The sequence below is a fragment of the Felis catus genome, chromosome B4 (assembly GCF_018350175.1).
Source record: "Felis catus isolate Fca126 chromosome B4, F.catus_Fca126_mat1.0, whole genome shotgun sequence".
In the NCBI taxonomy this organism is placed as follows: Eukaryota; Metazoa; Chordata; class Mammalia; order Carnivora; family Felidae; genus Felis; species Felis catus.
Window position 1 is genome coordinate 126,074,290 of NC_058374.1, and position 22,081 is coordinate 126,096,370.

Sequence of the window (22,081 nt, forward strand, 5' to 3'; positions counted from 1 at the left end):
TCAGCAAGACCCAGAAACAATCTGGCTACCCTTTCCTTTTAAAATACCTGAGCTGCTGTATCATTTAGCCAAAACTGGTATTTTTGCAAAAATGTGTTATAAAAGTAACGAAGATTCTAACACCTACTAGATAAAATCTTCCTTTGTGTCCAGTACCTACAGCTCAGCTGTCCAATAAAAAAATGTCATGCAAGCCCATATATCTACATTTTCCAGTAGCCACTCTGAAAAAGAAACAGATGAAGTTAATCTTAGTAACTGTATTTGACCCAGTATATCTAAAATGTTGTCATATCAACATGTAATCAATATAAAAATATTGAGATTTTATGTATTTTTTTCCTTATTATAAGTCTTCAAAATCTGGTGTGCATTTAACGCACATCTCAGTTTGAAGGCTAGATGTTCATTGGAAATACCTGATCTGGTTTCATAACATTTACATTTGAAAAAGTAGACTCACAAGTGTAAGTTGTTACAAACATAACTCAGAGGTTTTGAACAACTGAACTGAGTTATTTAAATTTGAGTTTTTAAAATTTAAAGTAATTGAAATTAAGTAAAATGAAAAATCCCATTCCTTAGTTATACTAATCTAACTGAACAAGTGCTGAACAGCCACACTTACCTGGTGGTTGTGGTGTTGGTCCCCTTACATCTTATAGTAACTTCTTCAGCAGGATCTATTCCTCTTGAAAATGGTCATACAACTTTGTCATTGATACAAGTTGGAAAAGGGCAGAAGAGCAACGCACTCAGCCATGTGGATATTTTTGGTATTGCATTTTGATATGCCTAATATAGTGATTTCTTTATAAGGGTTATTGTTATTAGTATGTAATAATGTTTTATTTTCTTACAGGGGTATTTTGTACTATCTCCCTTCTCTTACATTTCTATAAGTAATAAGTTTCTATTACTAAAAAACATAATTCATTTTATTATATTTTATTTTTATCAGTTTTACTAGCAGCAAACATTGAGGTTTTATATAAATTACATGTATTTATGTGTAAATTTTTATATTCATATAGACTTATAAATTTTATTATCTAGGTCCTTGGAGGACTTTTGTTTTTATTTGAGAGAGAATGAACGAGCAGGGGAGAGGGGCAGAGGGAGAGAGAGAATCTCAAGCAAGCCTCACGCTCAGTGTAGAGCCTGATGTGGGGCTCGACCCCAGAATCATGACCTAAGCTGAAATCAAGAGTCAGACGCTGAACTGACTAAGCCACCCAGGCACCCCCATTGGGACCTTGATAGTAATATTTTTATACTCTTTAAGAGCTATTTGTTCTAGTTCTTGGTGTCTTAGATGTCTAATTTTTAATTAACAGAGATACCACCCACTTGGAGATTGAGCCCTTCACTCTTCTTGGCGTTTGTGCTGGCCTCATCCCATACCCTCATCATAACCAGTCCCCAAGAAACACATACCAATGTGCCATGGGGAAACAAGCCATGGGTAAGATTTCCTTCTTGAACTTGGTTGCAAATACTTGGAAAAAGGCTTAAATCTTTATCCTTACTCCAGTAGTATGAAATGTTTGGTTAAGTCAGACATTGCTAATTCCTGAGTGTTACTGACCTCAGAGGGTTGCCTGTGAACTCCGCAGGGCTTACAGGTGCCCCGCCATGTTTGAAGCATAAACAGAAATAGAGGAAACCTCTCTGAACTTGTTCCTTTGACCAAACAAGGAGATATATAATAGATGTCACAGAATGACAAGGCAGTAAACATGAAGAGAAAAGCTCTATAAAATGTCAGTTGTGAACCAGAAGAAATGGAAGAAAGAGCAGAAAAACACAAAGTGGAGGGAAGAGAGGGAGGAAGAGAGCCGAAGATGCATGGTATATATTAGAATGTGCTAGTGATGGTCAGGGTGACAGTCATTGCACCCATTACATCCTCATCCTTGCTCCCATAGCTTCTGAAACACCAGTTCATGTCATACAAATTTCTGAATTCGTTTTTCTTCCATTTTCTTTCCTCTCTCCTCCATGTATCTATTAATTTATCTGCTCTCCATCCATAACACTTGTTGAACATCGTGTGTAGACCAGACAGTGAGTCTGGGACCTGAACATGGAGAGGTGAGACAGAGCCCTGTCCTCAAGGTGTTCACAGTCTAGTAGGAGAGCCCAAGAAGAACAACTATAATTCAAGATATGTGATAGGTGCTGGAGTTGACCAACAGCTGGAATCTTAGGGAATGAGAGCTGAAAGGTCACTAGAGGTTAGAGAGTAGGTTGTTTCCGAAGAATAGAACTGAACCAGGTCTTGAAAGACCCTGAGTATTTTTCACAGGCATGAAAATAGAAGCAAGCGTGGCATGGGGCATCTTGGTGCTTTGGTATGGGTGTTTAGCCTAATATGGGTATGGTGGCATACTGGCAGGGGCACCACATATTAACGATTTTGGGTTTTATCTTGAAGGTGATATGGCAAAGATACCAGGCCAAAACAAGAAAAAGTTTTGCTTATAAATTTTTTCTGAAATGTTTCTTAAAAATCATTTAAAAATGTTTTCTAAATCCTAGTGAGTTTAATAAGTTCTATTTTCATTTATGTCTGTGACATCAATATGGTATGTCATTTCTGGTTTAAAGTATGATACAAGGAGCTTCGTAAAGAAACTGAAAGGTTTTTGCATTGCCTTTGAGTAACCACCAGAAAGCATTTAGCTTCCCAGTTGCCAGCAATCAGCTGCAACTGACTGTAGCTTGACAATTAAGGAATCCTATATCTCATCCCAGATAATGTATGTTTCTTTTCGAGTTTTTATATTGCGCTTTGGTTGGCAAAACATGTTGTCCTGCAATCATTTACCTGAATGACGTAATGCCTGGACAGTTCAGAATAATTCCCAGTGGGAAAATCTAAGCCGAGGCTCATCAATTTCGCCTTTCCCATTCATCCTCAGCAGCAGTGTAGGCTGATTTCCCGCTTGTGCTTGTGACTTGCTAACAAGTTGAAATATACAGTACTGAACCTTGTGTGTCATGAAAGGGCTATCACTTCTATTGGGTTTACCAAACCATTTTGTTTCATGATGTGAATCCTGGCTGAAACAATACACCTTTTGTGTAGAACCTTCAGCAGAATTAACGGAAGACTAATCACTTCATCGCTAATGCCACTCTTTGCTTGTGTTTGAACATTGAAACAGAAAGGGCTACGAATCTATCTCCACTTGGTGAATCTTTTTTTTTTTTTTTAAATAAAGAAGAGACTTGAAGGGAAGAAATAATATTTTTATTTTTGTAACTCGTCTCCCTACCAGGAAAAAAAAAAAAAAAAAGCCTTTATTTTGTGGCCATGAGTATCTGCAACGTTTGGTTAGTTACCACACACAGTTAAGCAGGATCAGTGTGTACAGAAAGCCAATTCAGTGTCTGTAGAGTTCTTTTGTAGTTTTCTGTGTGAAGGTTTTTTTTCTCGTTTTGTTTTGAGTGTCATTTGCAATTCATTGTCTGTGTTTTCTGAGGTTGGTGTATTCAGCTGCTCTGACCCTGGGTCCTGCACATTTAGCTCCTTGGATACAATCCTCTGACGTTACTGCTGACGCTAGGAAGACAAAAGCCACTGAATATCTTAAGTAATAAAAAAAAAAAAAAGCCTTTGTTACTGTTTGTTATTATAAAACACCTGACTGGGAAGAAAAGCATCAAGATAAAAGTACATTCAGAGTTGGCACATTACATGGCCACGTTTCTCTTCGGACACTGAAATAGCTGTAGAAGTACCAAGCTAGGTCTAGATGAAAACTCCCAAAAGGAACAAGGCCAGCAGAGGGAGAAGACCCACAGCAGAGGCCCAGGTCTGTAAAGCAGACCTAGCACTTTGAGTTGGACTTCTCGGAGTCATTTTAATTCCATGCAGTCTCGGCTGCTGGTAACTAAAAGTCGTGCTATCCCATTTTAAGTAGGAGCCATTGCTGAAGACTGTATACATCTCAGGGATTCTGTGTGAATGTTCTAAAGTATTATTTTAGTGCCGTTCATCCGTTAGTCCATATGGATAGTGGAAGACAGTAGCCCAGAATTAACACACTACATATTCTAGCCAACCTGGAAGATTTGCTGTCTACTTTTCACTACCAACCGTCTGCCCCCAGTGAACAGAGTGAGAAAATGAGAGAAAGTCATTTTTCTGTCACTACCAAGGAGACCAAGATGAGCACAAAGCACAGACTGAAAGCCTCACCTTGTACATAAGAGAAAGCTCACTTTAGTCGTGAAACCCCAGCAGAGGTGTTTCTTAAATCTAAGGTTCTTTAAGTTGTTAATAAAGTACAGGTTTCCACACACCATCTTATCGTGCTACTAAGAAAGACCTAACCTTCCATGAATATGGCTCTGTTGTGACAAGGTTCCGAGCAAGAAGCCAGGTAGACGTGTGTGGAATTGGCGAGGGTGACCTGGGTCACTCAGCGCTCCAAGTGAAGGCTGTGTGTCGGAGCTGCATTGTACGTACTCCCTGGAACCAGACGCCAGTCCACGAGTCACGCTTTCATATCCTGCCTGTTTTATTAATTGGCAATCCGCTAGGGGAACACTTTCTCCTAGTTAAAGGGATCTTTCAGTCACTATCAGCTCAGTTCATGAATATGCATCACACACCTCCCCTAGGCCCAGTCTCTTCCCAGCCCTCCTTCACCTCCAAATTGCTCGGACTTTTTATCTATTTATTTATTAGCTCAGGAAGTAGCTTCTGTTTTAGTTTTTGTTTTCAGTAGATGCTGTTCCAGAGCAGATAGCTCCCTCTCTTGTATTCCCCACTTCACAGTAGAGTTAGAGTGGGTTGTCCTAGAAGTAGCCTAGAAGATTTTGAGATCTTAGAAATACATAATATACAAAGATCCTCATAAAATTTTGTTTCATTCTACATCTTCCTCTACATTGCATTCAACTTTCGGTTTGATTTTCTTTTTTTAGAATATTTATTCTTTATCAATTTGGTGGGTACAGAATGAAAAGACGTCTTGACCAAATTATCCCTGACAATCGTATTTAGAATTTCACTGTTCAAAAAAAATTTATTTAAATCCTTGTCAGTATTTCAGATGTAAGATTGTATGATGTTTCCTGAGACTAGAATGCTAATAATGAATACTTAATGGAGATAAAATTAAACTGTCGTCCGGTTTGTAGGGTTAGCTTTGGAGGCAGAACAGGTGACAATGCAGAGGTCAAGGGATGTATGTTTGTGTTACTGCTAATATTAGTAGTATTGTTAATGAATGATGCCGCTTACTGACTACTCAGATGATTTATATGCATTTCTTTTAATCATAATAATAATCCTGTCAGATCTAATACGTACCTTTTGTGTTTCTGACAAGGAAACAGACTCCCACTTTGGTTGAGTAACTTCTAAAAGGTTACGTTATATCTTCTGTGCAATGTTATCTATAAAACTTAACTAAAATTCTTCTCAACTGAAACTATCTTATTTCCTCACTTTTTCCTCTTCACTGCAGACCATGATCAAGGTGGCTTCTCTGCTAGACTGTAGGATATAAGCGCCTTCGAGACAAGATTATGTCTGTGTTATTTATTACTGTATCCTTGGTGCCTAGCATAGTGCCAGCTCAGTAGGTATAGTAAGATACACAATCTGAGGCAGGCTGCAGGCTCTGAGCTGTCAGCATAGAGCCCAACGTGGGGCTCAAACACAAGCCCTAAGATCATGACCTGAGCCAAAGCTGGACACTTAACTGACTGAGCCACCCAGGCGTCCCAAAAGTCTTCATGACTTTGAATGACCTAAGATTTCTTAGAATTCAAAAAGTGCAGGCTGTGAAGAAGAAAAAAATTAATCATTTGGACTTTCTCAAAATTAAACTTCTGCTCTATGAAAGATCTTAATCCACAGAATGGGAGGAAGTATTTGCAATATAGATATATAACATCAGATAAAGGATTTGTATCCAGTATATATAAAGAACTCTTCAGTGACAAGACAGTTCAGTTAAAAGATGGCAAAAAAAAAAAAAAAAAAAAAACCAGATACTTCACAAAGGGTAATAGTAATAGGAATGACCAGTAAGTTCATGAAAGTATATTCGTTGTTACTAGTCATCAGATAAATGTAAATTAAAACTGAGACACCACAACATGCTTATTAGCACAACTAACATGGGAAAGACATATTAAGTGTCAGGATGCAGAGCAGCTAAGAAGCACATACAGTGTTGGTGTGAACATAAATGGTATAACTCTTTGGGAAATTATTAAGTAGTTTTTTAGGTTAACCTTACCAAATCCCACTGCTCTGTATTTACCCAAGAGAAGTGAACAAAGTCTTGTGCATGAATGTTAATAGCAGCTTTATTCACAAGTGCCCCAAACTGGAAACAAGGCCAGTGTCCATCAGCAGGTGAATGGGTAAATAAACTGTTTATATGTGCAGCAGAATACTTCCCAGCAATAATGAAGAGTGAATATGATACAGCCACATGGATGGACCTTGGAGTCATTATGCTAAGTGAAAGCAGCAGCAAAAGAGTGTCCCTGCTGCATGATTCCCTTTGTATAAAATTCTAGAAAGTGCGAGCTATAATGATAAACAGCAGTGGTTGCCTGGGGTCATGGATAGGGAGGGATCTTTTTTGGGAGTGTCGGAAGTGTTCTGGATCCTGATTGTTGTGGTGATTTTACAGAGGCATAAATCTGTCAGAACTCCTCAATACTTACACTTTAAATGATAAAGTTTGTTGGTTTTAATAATGTTCTCAAATAAAAAGAAACTGGACAAAGGAAGACAGAAAACATAAATTCATTAAACTTCATTTTATGTTTTTCAGTATGTATTTCCTTATATTCTCCTAAGCTACATGTATCTTTACCTACCTTTTTTCATCCTACCTTAAAACATGTCCTCACTGTTTTAACCTACATCTACATACTTTGCTGTGCCAACCTGCAACTTAGGGAAGTTATGGTCAAGAAAATGCGATTTTGTAAGAAAGATTATGTCCTGGGTAATGAGGAAATGAGACTGTAGTTAGGGCAAAATGGAGCAGTGGGAGGGAGAACCCAGCTTCTGGTCTCCTTGCATTAGTTACTACGTAGACGCAATGCCCTTTTTAAGGAAGCTGAAAACAGTAAGAGGCATCCTATTTTGAGCCTGTGCTTCACCAGACCAGTCTTTTCATTTCTGCATGACATTTTCTCAAAAAGCTTACTTATTGGCAAAATAGTCATCAGGCTTTTTATAAAAATTATAGAGTGTGATGGCATTTTGAAGTTTTATGATAGAGAAGTCATAGTTTATAAATCCTGTTTTAACCAACACACCCATCAGTGCTGTTAAAAATGTATATACACATGTGCTCCTACAAATTCTTCAAAAAGCATTTAAGGAGAATTTCTAATGAGATCATAAGCACCAGACATTTGCTAAACCATTTTGCTGTTCATCCATTCAGTGGTCAGGTCGGTTGTAATGCCTGAGAATTATGTTCTGGGCCTGGTAGCACAATTTATAGCGGGATCTCATCTCTTTCACCATTGTTTGGGGGTGCAGCCATCAATGCCTTCCCTGCTGCATAATAATGCTTGTCTCAGGTTTCAGAAGACGGGTTTGGCAGCCTGGTGGGACATTGCCTGAACCCTTGTCTCAAGCTGGGTGGAGGATACAATTGGAGCTGAAATCTCAACATAAATTTTAAACGATTTCATGTAAAAGGACAAACTTATTGTCAGTGAACTTTACCACGATCCAGGCAACAGTGATTTTATTTCTGAAACAGTGATCCATTACCAGGTATCCTGCCCAGTTTATTAGTTGGCACTAAAATAACATAAGTTAATTGGCAGTTTAGTGGAAACTCAACAAAAAGCTCATGAGATTCAGTTTAACTATTTTTTTCAGCTGAATCTTGATAAGTTTTCTAGAGATTTAAGTGCAAATATTTATTATAAAAATATGCAATTCAGTTTTGTTTACTGACACTTACTGAGCCTCTATAGTGAGCCCTGAAGGTTTCATGATTTCTTTCAATAGTAATCGTCAAGGAGTCCCATATCATTTTTGCTGCGTGAATATGTTATTTTCATCCCTGAATTGAAATCACCATTGATTTCATGACATGAGTACAGAGGAAAAGGTGAAGGAAATAATGAGTTTTGATATCTGCTCACCTTAGAGCTTAACTCCATTAAATGGCACATGGGCATCTTGGGACATGTGGGTATTGAGGATGTGTCCCTATGCAAGCATGTGAAAGAGAAAAAGTGACTTAAGCTACCTTCTTAGCCACTCAAGGGAAAAGAAGAGACACCTGGGTTCTCCCCAGTTAAAGAGGCTCAGTAACCCACACATAAGTTCAGGAGTAGGGCAAGTGTGAGTCCCCATTTTAAGGTCTCTGAGTAGGAGCAACTATGTATTCACAAGACCATGAGAGTGAAACCCTTTTTTGGTGCAAGTCTCTGAACCTTAGTGAGCCCCTACGGGGGAAAGGGACAAAGAATAACATCCTAACTTCACTTCCAGTTGACAGGAACAACTTCCAAGGTCCCAACAGGTGGAAAGTCTGATTGCTAAGGACAGAAAAGCCTGTATCTGTTTGGACAGGACCTTGGATTTCTTAGAGGAAGGGGCCACCATGCCTTTCCCCGTTTTATCTCCCCTGCGTGGGTATAGAGTAGTTGTGTGTTCATTGCTTAGTAAATGAAGAGTTAAACAAATGGGTAAATCCACTCTTCTCTGCTTTCACTTTCCTCCTTTTCGTTCCTTCCTTTCTTTTCCTCCGTTTTCTCTTTTCTTTTTCATTTAGAACTTTTCTAATGGTTGATTAATTTTTATGAAACGTATCCTTACCTGTCAGCACTCGGCAGTGGTTTCTAATTACCTTCTCATCCCAGTAGCTGGAACTGTATCCATAACATGCTAGAACTGAGTCTAAGAAATGTGGATTACCTATGAAACCAGTAGAGACTGGTTCCTCAGTGGGGTTAGGTTGGTATACTTTGGGTGTGATTTTTCCTCTTTGTAGGACTTTTTTTTTTAAGATTTATTTTTGAAGTGGCAGTTGGGGGGAGTGGGGGCGGAGAACAGAAGATCTGAAGTGGGCTCCCCACTAACAGCAGTGAGCCGGATGGAGGGCTCGAACCCACGAACCATAAGATCACGACCCGAGCTGAAGTCAGATGTTCAATAAACTGAGCCACCCAGGCACCCATGCAAATATTTCCTCTTTTATAGGACTTTTAACCTTATGGAGAAAAATTGCTTTTAAAAGTCCTTAGCCACTATGATGGTATTATTGCTTTTGAAATGTTTAACCTGAAGGTTTTCTTCATTTTAGTGAAATTAATACCTTTTTTTAATCTCGGTACACATGGCTACCTAATTATTTTACATAATAGGATGTGCACTTTGTTTTGTCCAATATCAATGAAGGTACCATTGGATACAACCAGCGGAACAGAATCGATACTCTCATGTATCTGCTAGCATATCCACAAAAACCCATGGTTAAAACAAAGACCATTGAGTTGATAGAATTTGAGAAACTGCCAGCTGGACAGAATGCAACAGTTGCCGTGATGAGTTACAGCGGCTATGATATCGAAGATGCCCTTGTTTTAAACAAGGCTTCCTTGGACAGAGGTAAGTGGGTCTACAGAGCTCACGATGTGCAGAATTAGGTATAATAAGGATAATCAGCTAAAAGTCACCTGGTGTCAAAATGTTAATGTCAGTTTCAAGTGATTTGAATTTTGTAACATACAAGCAGGAGGTGGTTAGGTTTCAGTGTTGACTTTTTTAACGAATATTACATAGAGGTAATTTGTTAAATGTATTATTAAGTGTATCTTTGTTGTTGTTATTTTACTTTATTGGGGACTTGAGAGAATTCCTCAACAGAAAACATGCAAGAATTTGTTTATTTCCTAGCAAGAATTATAATAAATGAAAAACGGTTTTTGGATATATCTAGTTAGTCAACAACAAACTGAGAAAGCCACAGCAATATGTCTGTGTTAAAGGGTTTTTTAATTGTATGTCTCAACCCCATAATGTTAGACCTTTTTGCTAGCAAAATGCTAAAAGTTAAAAATACCCATGCACAGACCCCCGACCTACCAGTTCCTGTGCAATCTTTTTGTCACTTTTCTGACAGTTTACTTTTGCAAGTCACTGCTCATGGTTTGTTAGCTGTCACCTGACCTGAAGTCTGACTCCTCTCTTCATAATCTCTCTCTTTTTCCTCCCTGGCATACTCACTCTGCCTTCCCCTTTACTCTCTGTAGTTGCTAGGCAGCCGTAATAGCACTCCTAGACATGTGTCTTTGGCATTAATGTTGGCTGCACTTAATTTATGCCTCTTTTTTTTCCTCCAGATGACAACAGCCATGCTTTAAAACTAGATGTTTTCCTTTCTGATTAACTGGTAACGTTTATGTGGAAATCTGAAGACTTTGTGATATCTGTCAGAAACTCTGCAACACCATTTAATGATCTGAGTTTACTGTCCTCTAGCTTTTAAGCTATCACCTGTAAATAAAATGTCCATTCACACTTGGAGGAAAACGCTTCTTGATTTCAGGCAGCTCAGATTCCCACTGCACTCTAACACGTTGCAGTTAATGGCCAGTGTACGGAATTTCAAGATCATGTAATGTTTCCAAAGCAGCTGGCTCGCTGAGCGGAGTTTATTATGGCCACACACAATTTACCAGGAGCCATAATGACTGAGACCTTTCTCGGAGACATACTAACATCCTCATCTCCTGTCCAGATGTCGAAATTTGTTACTTCATCGCACGGTCACCTTCATATTTTAAAAGTTACATCCGAGCACGGAGGCTTTATTTAGAAACCCACTTTTTCCTGATTTTCTAAACCCACGTTCTTAGATTTCTTATTAAGAGTTCTGCCTTTGGTGGAGAGTCGTAAGTGAAGGATTTTACAGCCATGCATTTATTTCGTCAGTAATAGCTGACATTTAATCCTGAGGTGTCTCCCTATTTAAGTAAACTCTGACATGGCTCAGTATATGCTAGGGCGATTAGAGAGAGAATGCAGTTTAGAATAACTGCTTGGCCAAAGGGAGAAAAGAAAAGAAATGCAGTCACAGAATCTTGGGTGACTCTACAGCAGATGGGTCTTCTTGAGGGATTCAGTGCGGGAAGTTTTTCCTCCACCTAAGGGTTTCCTTCTGTTCCTTTTGCTTGTCTTTCATAATGCTTATTTAGATTGTCGGTTGGTGTCAGGACTTTTCCCTCATTCACTAGATAAATGTGATCCAAAAGTATAATCAGAGTAAACTCTCATCTTCGGGGCACAGGCAAATGATTTCTCCTGTTAAAATTATTTGCGGCTTCTTTTCATTTTCTCTCCTCTCTGGAGAAAAATTAATCTTTTTGTGCCCTTGTTTGGGACTTCCTCTGAGTGCCAAAATTGGAAAAAGGAAAACTTTTCAGAGAAGGTTAGCAGAAGTTATGCACCAGAAGGGTGTGTGGGAAGAATCTTGGTTGATCAGTAGACATGGTGTGTTTCCACACTGCCACCCAGCTGGCTGGGCGACCTAGGCCACGTGACTTCCCTGGACCTCATTTTGTAGCACTTGTAACACTGTACATAGAGCAGCTAAGCGAGGTGGTCTCTGGGGCCCTTTCCGGTTCCCATATTCTGTGGCTCTGTGCCCTGAAAGAATCACAGTGATGTTCAGGTTTCTCTCACCTTTCTCCATCATGACAGGATGTATTCCATGCTGGAACATGGTTGTAGAGGTTCCAGTGTTTATGTGGATAGTAGGTGTTAGAGAGTTTCTGAGCCAGTTCTTTGGATTATCAGGTTGCTATTTGGCCCATCCCAGATGACCCAAATGTAGAGCAAGTTGTGGGTCGTTCAGTAACACAAATACATGTTTTCTCATAGTCGTGTTGGTGGTTCTGACCCCCAGTTTGGTTTCATTTTAGGCTTTGGGCGCTGCCTTGTATATAAAAATGCTAAGTGTACATTGAAGCGCTATACCAATCAGACTTTTGATAAAGTGATGGGGCCGATGTTGGACGCTGCTACGCGGAAACCCATCTGGCGACACGAAATTTTAGATGCGGATGGTATCTGTTCTCCAGGTAAGAGCCCTTTTTAAAAACAATTTAAATGTATACTCTTTGCAACATGAAAGTTATGCATCAGTATTTCTGAACATTTGGTAACAGGGAAGAAAAAAATAACAACTTACAAAACCACTTTCCTAACTCAAACGGTGTGGTCATTTTTGATGAATTTCCCTTCTAGTCTATTTTTCTACGCATATATTTTTACATAGTAGTAGTTCTATTCCAGTTATACTTTTCTGCTTAAAATTTTGAAGCACAGAAAAGCCACTTTAAGGAAATGTTTAAAACAAAATGCTTTAAGAGTGTAAATGCCATTTCCCTGCATCTACACTGGCGTTTTTCATCATTTGTGCATCTAACATGCAGACTGACTTGAGACTCTTCTTCCCCCAAAAGTGTGACTCCGTAATAATTACAAACTCGCAGTGAATTTTGTTGATGCCACCGCAGCCCCTGCCCTTGAGTCTTACAGTCCAGCGTGGGAGGCTGACAGTGACCAGAGGATCACATGTAAACATATGTCACATCATAGCCAGGCTAAGGAACCCTATAAAGATCTGTGAGGGCATTTAATAGCAAGAGGATCTGACCTAGGCAGGAAGCGCAGGCTCGCCTTCCCTAACGAAGGGCGCTGAGATCTGGAGGATGTGTGCAGTTAACTAGTAAGTAGGGGAGCGGAGTGTGTCCTGAGCTGTGGTGTCCTGTAGCTATAGATGGTTAAAGGTTCTGAAAGGCCGGTGCGGCTCAAACAGGGAGAGGACAGGGGAGGGCAGTAAACAAGAATCTAGAGAGAGGAAGAGCAGGAGGTGGGGCAGGTCCCAGACACAGGCCTTGCATCATGATGCTGTTTTCATCACCATCCTAAAAGCAACACTACAGTCAGGTACGCATTTTGAAATGATCGGTGTGACCACAGCGTGGAGAGAAGAATAGAAAGGGGCCAAAACAGAGGGAGACCCAGCGAGAGCTCTGGCAGCAGAGCAGGAGAGCGGGGCCACAGCGAGGCGGAAAGATGGGCTGTGGTGGGGACATTGCTGGGAGGGCAGAGCCACGTGATTTGTCACGATGGTGCCTGGGTGGTGGGTACTTGCATCTGCTGTGGTGCCCACAGCCGCGTGGCGCACGGCTTCCTCTCCTCCTGGCTGCGTTTCTTTCTCGGAGAATTTTGCTCACTGTTAACCTGGGTTTTGTGGCAGAGAGCTAGCACCGTGACAATACTATAGAGTAGTCGGCCTTGGAGCTTACCAGGAAAAGATGCAAAGAAAGGTGAGAATAGCAGGAAAATCAAAGAAGTATTTTGATTGCCTCGTCGTCCAAGTTGAGTTGGCAATGAGTGAGTACTAGGTGAAATAACTTAATGAAAGTAAGTGGCCCAGACTTGTTCTGACACCCCAAGATATATAAAATTGCCATTTATTTTTTTTTTAATTTCTTTTTTTTTTTTTTAAATTGCCATTTATTGACATGAAGTTTCTCCTGTTAGTTTGGTTCTTTAAACCAGTTTCTTGATTTTTTTACACACTGATTTTCAAATGGGCTGCCACAATTACTGACGAGCCCTGTTGAACTCTGGCTCATACCATATCGACCTTTTCCTTCCTTGTCTGCATTTCATGGACCAATCTAATCACCTAGTTCCATGCCCCAATAATGTGTGCATTCCACAGAGGTGGTAGCGATTGGACTGTAACACCCTTGTCTTTTTCTTAGGTGAGAAGGTAGAAAACAAACAAGTGCTTGTCAATAAGTCCATGCCCACAGTAACTCAGATTCCTCTGGAAGGAAGTAATGTTCCACAGCAGCCACAGTATAAGGATGTGCCCATCACGTATGTATTGGTTTCACCTTGGAAATACCTAGAAAGATTAAAAAAAAAAAAAAAAAAGGAGAGAGAGAGAGAGAAAGGCTAGGGGAAATTAGAAGTTAGCTCTTGGAGGGTTGGAGAATAGAAATTACAATTGGGGGTAATAATAGTTGTCATGAAGACAGCGTGGCGTGGAAGATAAAACCAAGCTGTGGAATCATGTAGGCCTCCCACCCTGGGTTTGAGTTGTGGGCCAAATAGGCAGGACTTCCAGGTAGAGGGAACAGTGAGGTGAAGGCCCCTTGGGCAAAAAAGCGCGCAGATTTAGAGGACCAGTGTAGCCTGCTGGGGCTAGGTTGTACAGTACTTGGGAATTCCTTCGGTAGAGAGTGATAGGATCAGATGTGTGTTAAATAAGTAAATTAAACACACTGGCCACAGTGTGGCATCACTACTGCACGGGACTATAGCTGGGTTCAGTACTGGTCATGTGGTATGTCACCTTATGTGGATGAAGCACTCACACCTTGGCCTCAGGTTTTTCATCTGTGCAATGAAAGAGTTACACTCATTAATCTCCAGATGTCTCAAATACAGTGAAATTGGAGACTTCATGAGATGAGCCATGGGCCAGTGATAGCAACCACACTCTGACATAAAAACAAAACCGGAAGAAGTAACAAGATGCTTAGTCTAGCCGGGGTGATTGGAGTTAACTGAACTCTTGAGGTGGGGGTCTGGGGTCACACGGGAGAGCTGGGTTCCTGGGCCCTGGAAGGTAGTTCAGCAGACCCGTTCTGACCCACAGCTGAGCCCTGCTCCCGGCCAGTCACTGTGCCACTTGTATTGGAAACACAGCTGAAGTGAACCACGACCCTTCCCTGAAAGGAACCACACATAGTTAGCGGAGGCCTGCACAAAAAAGAAGTCCAGTGAATATCCTGATCATAGTGACTTCATTGAGAGCTTTCTCTGTACCGGTTATGGTTGTGGGCAGTTTACCTGTGTTAGTTCACTTGTTCTGGCCACCACTCCATGAACCAAGTGCTCCTAATAGCCTTGTTCAAAAGACACAGAAACTGAGGCACAGAGAGGTAAAGTAATTTACCAAGGTCACACAGCTGCAAGCAGCAGAGTCAACATTTGAACTCCCACAGTTTGGCTTCAGAGCCCAGCTCCTGCCCTCTGTGCTAAATGCTGCAGTGCTGTGTGTGCCGTGGATTTGTCTGTGGGGTGAGTGGGAGTGCAGAGGAGAAACTGGGCTCTCCACTTAGGGGAGGGGTGGGGGCCCTTGCCCCGAATACTACAAAACAAAAAGCTGTTTTAGGGTGAGAAAGGTGGTTATGCTAGCTGGTTTTCATCTTGTCCTGGAGGAGGAGATCTTTTTTCTTCTTCAGAACTCGCGTCCCCTCCTCCTGGGTTCTGCATTTAATCTAGTCTTTTAGGGACCTGACTCTCTCATTTTCTCTTCTGTCCTTCCATGTCTTCAGCCAGCTTTCTGTCGACTCCTTCCCCACAGGCTAGAAAGTGTGCTCCCATATTTCTTATCTTGAAAAGAAAACGAAACCTTCCTCAGGGCTCTGCGATCCTTCCAGGCTGCCAAGCATCCTGTTTCTTTGTCTGCCATGAGGGAGTAGCGTGGGAATGGTGTGTGCGGTGTGGGTTAAGTTGCCTTACGCCTGCCTCTCACAGTGTTTCCTAAAGGTTAGCCATCTCAGACAAAGACTGGAAAAGGGAAACGGTAACCTTTGGACTTAATGTTGAAAAATGAAAGGCACGTTTCAGAGTCCAAAATGGCAGGGTCAAAACATTCTGTGGTTGATCTTAAGTAAAATACGGTCTGTGGGTGATAGGTTCACAAAGGGCAGTTTGAAAACTCTGTTTTAGTGACTTGCTGTTAACATTAGCTACAAAGGGGCTACGGATTCATATATCGAAAAAGTGATGATCTCTTCAAATGCTGAAGATGCTTTTCTGATCAAAATGCTGCTGAGGCAGACGAGGCGTCCGGAGATTGGAGACAAGTTCAGCAGCCGCCACGGGCAAAAAGGTAAATTGTGTCGCTCCCCGATTTGTTTACAAAACTGAAAATAGTATTTGTTAACCACGTAGATAAGAAATGTGTAACTTTCCCCTGTTAAAAAAAATATACAGTGTGTTGGAAAAATCATTACATTGTTAGCCAGATTTATGCTGGTTTTATTTCTTAGACTTTGCTGTTTTTACTTTAATAGCATTGAAAAATGTACCATAAGGTTGCTTCTCTTTGCCATTTATTTCATTTTTTTGCAGCTGCTCCACCCAAAATTATAATTACGAATACACTCTAGACGACGTACCTCCTAAGATACAGGTAGACGTTCAGAAAATAAATAGCAGCACCTCTTTTTTGTGGAAGGTGCGTATGTGTTCCGCTGTCTGTCGGGTCCTAGTACCGTAGGGCGTCAGCACGAGCAGACCGCTCAGAATGGTCTGCGCCTGTGTTTAACGGTGAGCAGCCTGTGTGAGGTTCCCAGCTGGGGGGCTGTGGAGCTGAAATAGAACGCGGGTGTCCGGATCCCAGCGCAGCGCCCTCCCCGTCTGCTGCAGGTGGCCCCTCGCCTAGATATGTTTCTCCATGTGGTCCCGCTGGTGAGCCCTGCTCTTCCTGGGAGGTTACTGCTGAGTCTTCACGCGGTTGTGGCTCCGCAGTGTCTTGTTTTCGTATCTTCAAGAAACAGAGCACTGTGTCACTACTGATTAACTTGCTTTCTGTAGGCTCCCTCTTAGGTACGCATACCCGCATACCCTTGGCGGTTCAAATGGGAACGTTTGCCCTGGGGGTCGAAATTGGGCCGTGTCTGCCACTTAACTAGTTGAAGAGCAGCAGCAGCAGCTAACACTTTTGTGGCACTAACTGTGTGCCCAGCAGCGTTCTCAGCACTTCACACACACCGACTCGCTGGCTTCTCTCTCACACAGTCCTGAGAGGCCGCTGCTGTTTTTGTAGATGAGGAAACAGAGGCACAGTGACCTGAGTAGCTTGCCCAGTGTCCCCAGTTGGTGGCGGAGTTGGTTTTCGAACCCTGGCAGTCTGGCTCCGGAGTCCGTGCTCCTGACTGACATCCCTGCTGTCCTGAGCGTTAAGCACTTGGCATAGTCCCTGGCACACGGTGGGTGCTCAGGAAGAAACGGCAGTGACCACTGACATTGGCTCTTTTGCATTCTGCTCTCCAGCTTTGTGTCTCCTCTTTACTCCTAAATTCCTAGTGCCATGTCCTCGTGGTTTTAACTGATGGGCTTAAAGATAATGGCATATTCTCGCTGATCTCAACTTTTATTTGCCACACAAGTATATAAAATATTACAATTCATTTACTCAAATGAATCCAGCCATAGTTGTCATTCCTTCCATCAGTGAAACTGTTCCAGACTAACACTGTTTTTCAGTTGACAGACACGAGATTGTTTTAGGCTGTCAGTGTTTTGTTTAAAAAAAAAAAAAAGATTTTATCCATGTGAATTTGACACTTCTAATTCATACGGTTCCCTAAAATGCTAACTCTTAATACCTTTTGAGTGTTTGTAAACACTTCTTGAGATTCTAGTGTTTTCCAGTAATTAGCAGTGAAAATCAACTTCTCTGTATTGAAACTATTTCTCCCTCTCTCTTGGTTTAGGCAATTGCTGAGATACACTACTAAGTCATTCTGGAGTAACCATAATCTTATTTGTAGCCTCTATTTTTCTTGACCTGTTCCCTGGACTGGGACAAAGCTTGAAACTCTTCTTATAAAATACTGGCACTGGACACTTTATAAGAATGCACACTGTAAGAGAAGGTCTCCATTTTCTGAATCAGCTTACAAACTTCAAATATCCCAAATCCTCATGTTTTATTCCACCAGAGTGTTGTGCAAAGAGAGGAAGGCTGGCAAACATTTCAGTTATTATCCACTGTGTTCTAACTCCACTAAACTTCTTGAAGACAGGGATCACATTCTTAGATTCTTATAAAGCCTGATAGAGCCACTCTCATGGAGGGTACCTGATAGGTGTGTGGTAATGGTTAAATATGTGAATGAATCGAAATCGGGAAATGAAAAGGGACAGATTCTGCACTCTTGATGGATTGATTTTACTCAGTTTTTAATCTATACATAGTATGTGAGTATGTGTGTGTATAGTATAGTCAAAGCAGTACTTTTGAAAATGAGAAACACACTTGATTAGTAAGCTCCTGTAAATACAGACCTCTACAGGTGCAAGTAATGTCAGTGAGTCTTTCTGCTGTAACATTTTTTCAAACTAATAATATGATAGGGATAATGTTCATTGACAGAAGTGGTTTCCAGCCTGAAGTGATGTGAAACTGCAGATTTTGGAGATCGGTTGAACCTTACTGGGGCTTGACTTGTACATCTCTATGAAATGGGAAGAAGCCCTCCTGGGGTTAGGTGACCTTTCACTTGCAGTGAGGAGTTTATCTTGCTAGTGTTCTTTTCCAGATGGCTTTTAATCCAAGGATGAAAACCTTCTGATTAGCCTAGATTCCCTTGATACTCCCTTGTCTTACAGCTTCATCAGATTTATTGAAAAGATTGGGGGGAAATGGACAAACAAAACATAGGTAGTTTAAGCCTTAAGAGAGTAGTGGAGGGAATGATGTAGAACGCTTAACATAATTTTTGTTTCTTTTAAGTGTAGTTTTTTAATCAAGTAATAAATGCACGTGGTTTAAAAGATCAAATAGTACAAAAAAGGGGGTTTTGAACTGAAAAACATCTGTCCCTGCCTTTTCTCCAATTCTTCCCAGAAGAGATTTCTTCTCATTTTTATTCTTCTATTTTGAAATCATATTTTTAAATATTTTTTATTTATTTATTTTGAGAGAGAGAGAGTGGGGGTGGCACAGAGAGAGAGAGAGAGAGAGAGAGAGAGAGAATCCCGATCCGGCCCCAGTACGGGGCTCAAACCCACGAATCATGAGATCATGACCTGAGCTGAAATTGGATGCTTAACCGACTGAGCCACCCAGGCGCTGCTCGAAATAACATTTTTAAACAGCTATTTATGTTATTCATCCATGTTTGCTATTACCCATTGATTTTCTGTTACGATGGATAGGAGGAGCTGGAACTTGGCTGTCTTTCCTTTCACTCCCCACCTCCATTCCCTGCACAGGTTTATCGTAATGTTAGGTTACTTATTTCAATTGTATTATTACAACTATATAAATGTTGTTCACCCACAAACCAAGTAGTTGAGGGCATTTTCTTTATGGTCTAACTTTATTTTTTCAGAAATTAACAATCTTTTTCTATTTTGCTTGATTTTCTGATTTCTGTTTCCATTCTTCTATACCATCAATAGTCTCTCAACACAATTTTCCACATGATCAGTTGTCTGTTAGGACCATTTTTCTCCCCAGAAGACCTTCTCTGTAGCACCCCCATTCTTCCTGCCCCAGTCTGTGGTGTTTTTCCTCTGAGCCCCAGCTTTCTAGCCAGTGTCTTAAGAACTGATCGCCACAGGTCTCAGGAGTTTTGGGCAGAACCTGGCTCAGGGCCGCGAGGAGCCTCATCTTCTGTGCTCCAGAAATGTTTTCAAGAAAGGGTAGGAAGCACTCTGTGCTGGTTTGCTTTAATCCCATATCACAGACCAAGGACTTACACAACAGAAAACGTATTGCCTCACAGTTCTGGAAGCTGAAGTCCAAGGTCAGTGTATTGGCAGGTTTGGTTTCTCCTGAGACCCCTTTCCGTGGCTTGCAGGTGGCCACTTTGTCCTATGTCCTCACACGGCCTTTTCTCTGTGCAACTACCTCCTCATGTCTCTCTCTCTTCTTAAAAGGACACCAGCCATATTGGATGAGGGTCCACCCCATGACCTTATTTAGCCTTAGTTACCTCTGTAAAGACCCTGTCTCTAAACAGGATCACATTCTGAGGTATCCTGGATGATCTAGGCATGGGGGACACAGTCCATAACACACTCTAGTGGCAGTCATTTGTGAAATTCCCATCTGAGCCCCCTGTTTCTTGGCTCATCCTATGTCATCCCGCCACCACCTGCCCCCACCACAGTGGAATAGTCTGTTCGTTAAATTGCTGAGAAAGGATGGCAAGAAGTAACTTTTGTAAGATCATGTATATCTGAACATGTTCTATACTCCTAGCTGATTTATACCCTGGTTGGTTATAGAATTCTCGATTGAAAAAATTCTTTTCTCTAAGGATCCTGACAACATTGCTGTATTATCTACATTCCACGTTACATTATTTTTCCTGATCTGTGTGTGTGTGTGCGCGTGCGTGCACAAGTGTGCTGTTTCTCTCTCTCTTCCCCTTCCTCCCATCCCCTTCCCCTGAAGTTTTTACTATCTTCTGTTCTTGGAATTCTAAAATTTTCATTCCTTGTCCTAGGAAGTCAGGTACCTTCTTATTCTGGAAGTTCAAGTTCCTTCAATTTTCAGATATTTTCTTATTTTATTGATAATCTTCCTTCATCATTTTCCTTGTACTCTCATTGTCCATTTCCTTCTCTTGTTTTTCTTTCTAGGATTTGATTGGCTTTATTTTCCATATTTTTTTTTCATGTTTGTTTATTTTTGAGAGACAGAGCGTGAGCAGGGGAGAGGCAGAGAGAGAGAGGGAGACACAGAATCCAAAGCAGACTCCAGTCTCTGACCTGTCAGCACAGAGCCCGACATGGGGCTGGAACCTACGAACTGTCAAATCACGATCTGAGCCAAAGTCAGATGCCCAACTGACTAAACCACCCAGGCACCCCAATTTTCCAGATTTTTTAAAACCTATTGTATTTTAATTTCTAATCAAAAATATTAATTTATAGTCTTTCTTATAGCCATGAGTATATATTTTTAGTATTATATTCATTTTTAGTTTTAGTTGTTTGTTTTCCTTTTCAACTGTGTTCTGTTCCTAATTGTCTGTACTCCTTGAGGGGTTTCTTCCCCCTTCTCATTTGTTGTTGGGAAATTTTCTCTAATACCCGAAATGTCCATGAACCCTAAAAAGCAATTGGAAGCTTTATGGCCCAGGAATAGAATTTGTTGACTGGTGGACATCACTATAGGGGAATCAGGCAGTGAGCCATGATTATTGCCGGTGCCAATTTCTATTAGGATCTTTCTAACTTTTGCTAGAAGGTTGGAGCTGGGAATGAAGGTCACGACAGCACTTAAGACCATCAGCTGCCCTTCAGGGAGCCAGGTAGGGGCAGGGGCTGGGACCCACTATTTAGTGCACAGACTTTGATTTAATTCCTCTGTATCAGGCTGGTACCTTACCCTACCATCTGCTGGGCTTGCTGCCCTGGGGTGTCAGGGCATTGTGGTTCAATTCTTAAGGAAGGGTTGGGGGAGAATTGTGGTTTCTGGCTATTCAGGGTAGGGAATAAAAAGTCAGGGGCTCCTAGGTGACTCAGTAGATTAAGCACCTGACTTTGGCCCAGGTCATGTTCTCACAGTTCGTGGGTTCAAGCTCCGCGTCGAGCTCTGTGCTGACGCTCACAGCCTGGAGTCTGCTTTGGATTCTGTGTCTCCCTCTCTCTCTGCCCCTTCCCTGCTTTCTCTCTCTCTCTCTCTCTCTCTCTCTCTCTCTCTCTCTCTCTCTCTCTCTCTCAAAAATTAATTAAAGAAGAAAGTAAAGAGCTGATGATGTCTTATATAGACATTTATTTTTACAAGTATTTATTAAGTATCTTCTAAGTGGTGCTATTCTAAGCCCTGGTAACAAGAAGTGAACAAAAGACAAAATTGCAACCTTGTAACCTTGTGGGGCTTCCATTCTTGTGGGCAAGAGAGGTAAGGATACGTATTGAGATAAAACAAAAGGGGACAATAGGAAGCATGTGGGGGGAAGGCATGTGGTTAAGAGTTGAAATTTTAGGTAAAATGGCTGGGGTGCTGCACCTTATTGAAAAGATGGCAGTGGGAAAGTAAGGGAGCACACCCTCCCTGGCCAGAGAGCATTGTAGGCAAGAGGAAGGCCTGAGGCTAGAGGCTGGCATGGCTGGAGCAGAACTAGTGAGCCCAGAGCAGTCAAAGCCATGCCGTGAACTTTGGCTTTTCCTCCGAGCAAGGTGGACAGCTGCTGGAGGAGTCTGAGCAGATGAGAACTATGATCTGACTTACTCTGGCTCCAGTGATGAAAACACAAAGCTGTAGGGGACAAGGGAAGGCGTGGTACCAGC

At 41.4% G+C, this 22,081-nt stretch overlaps 1 protein-coding gene across 5 annotated transcripts in view; it reads left to right on the forward strand.

Moving 5' to 3' along the window:
* POLR3B (RNA polymerase III subunit B) overlaps positions 1-22,081 on the forward strand; it is a 103,615-nt gene that overhangs the window by 56,136 nt on the left and 25,398 nt on the right. For 4 of the 5 annotated variants that reach the window (XM_003989200.6, XM_045062262.1, XM_045062264.1 and 1 more), the window contains exons 19-23: positions 1,338-1,465; positions 9,410-9,619; positions 11,935-12,093; positions 13,792-13,909; positions 15,793-15,935. In XM_003989200.6, the coding sequence (XP_003989249.3) occupies positions 1,338-1,465; positions 9,410-9,619; positions 11,935-12,093; positions 13,792-13,909; positions 15,793-15,935 (758 nt within the window). Of the gene's footprint in view, positions 1-1,337; positions 1,466-9,409; positions 9,620-11,934; positions 12,094-13,791; positions 13,910-15,792; positions 15,936-16,177; positions 16,284-22,081 lie in introns of those variants that run through there. The other variant, XM_023257401.2, reaches the window with a different exon arrangement.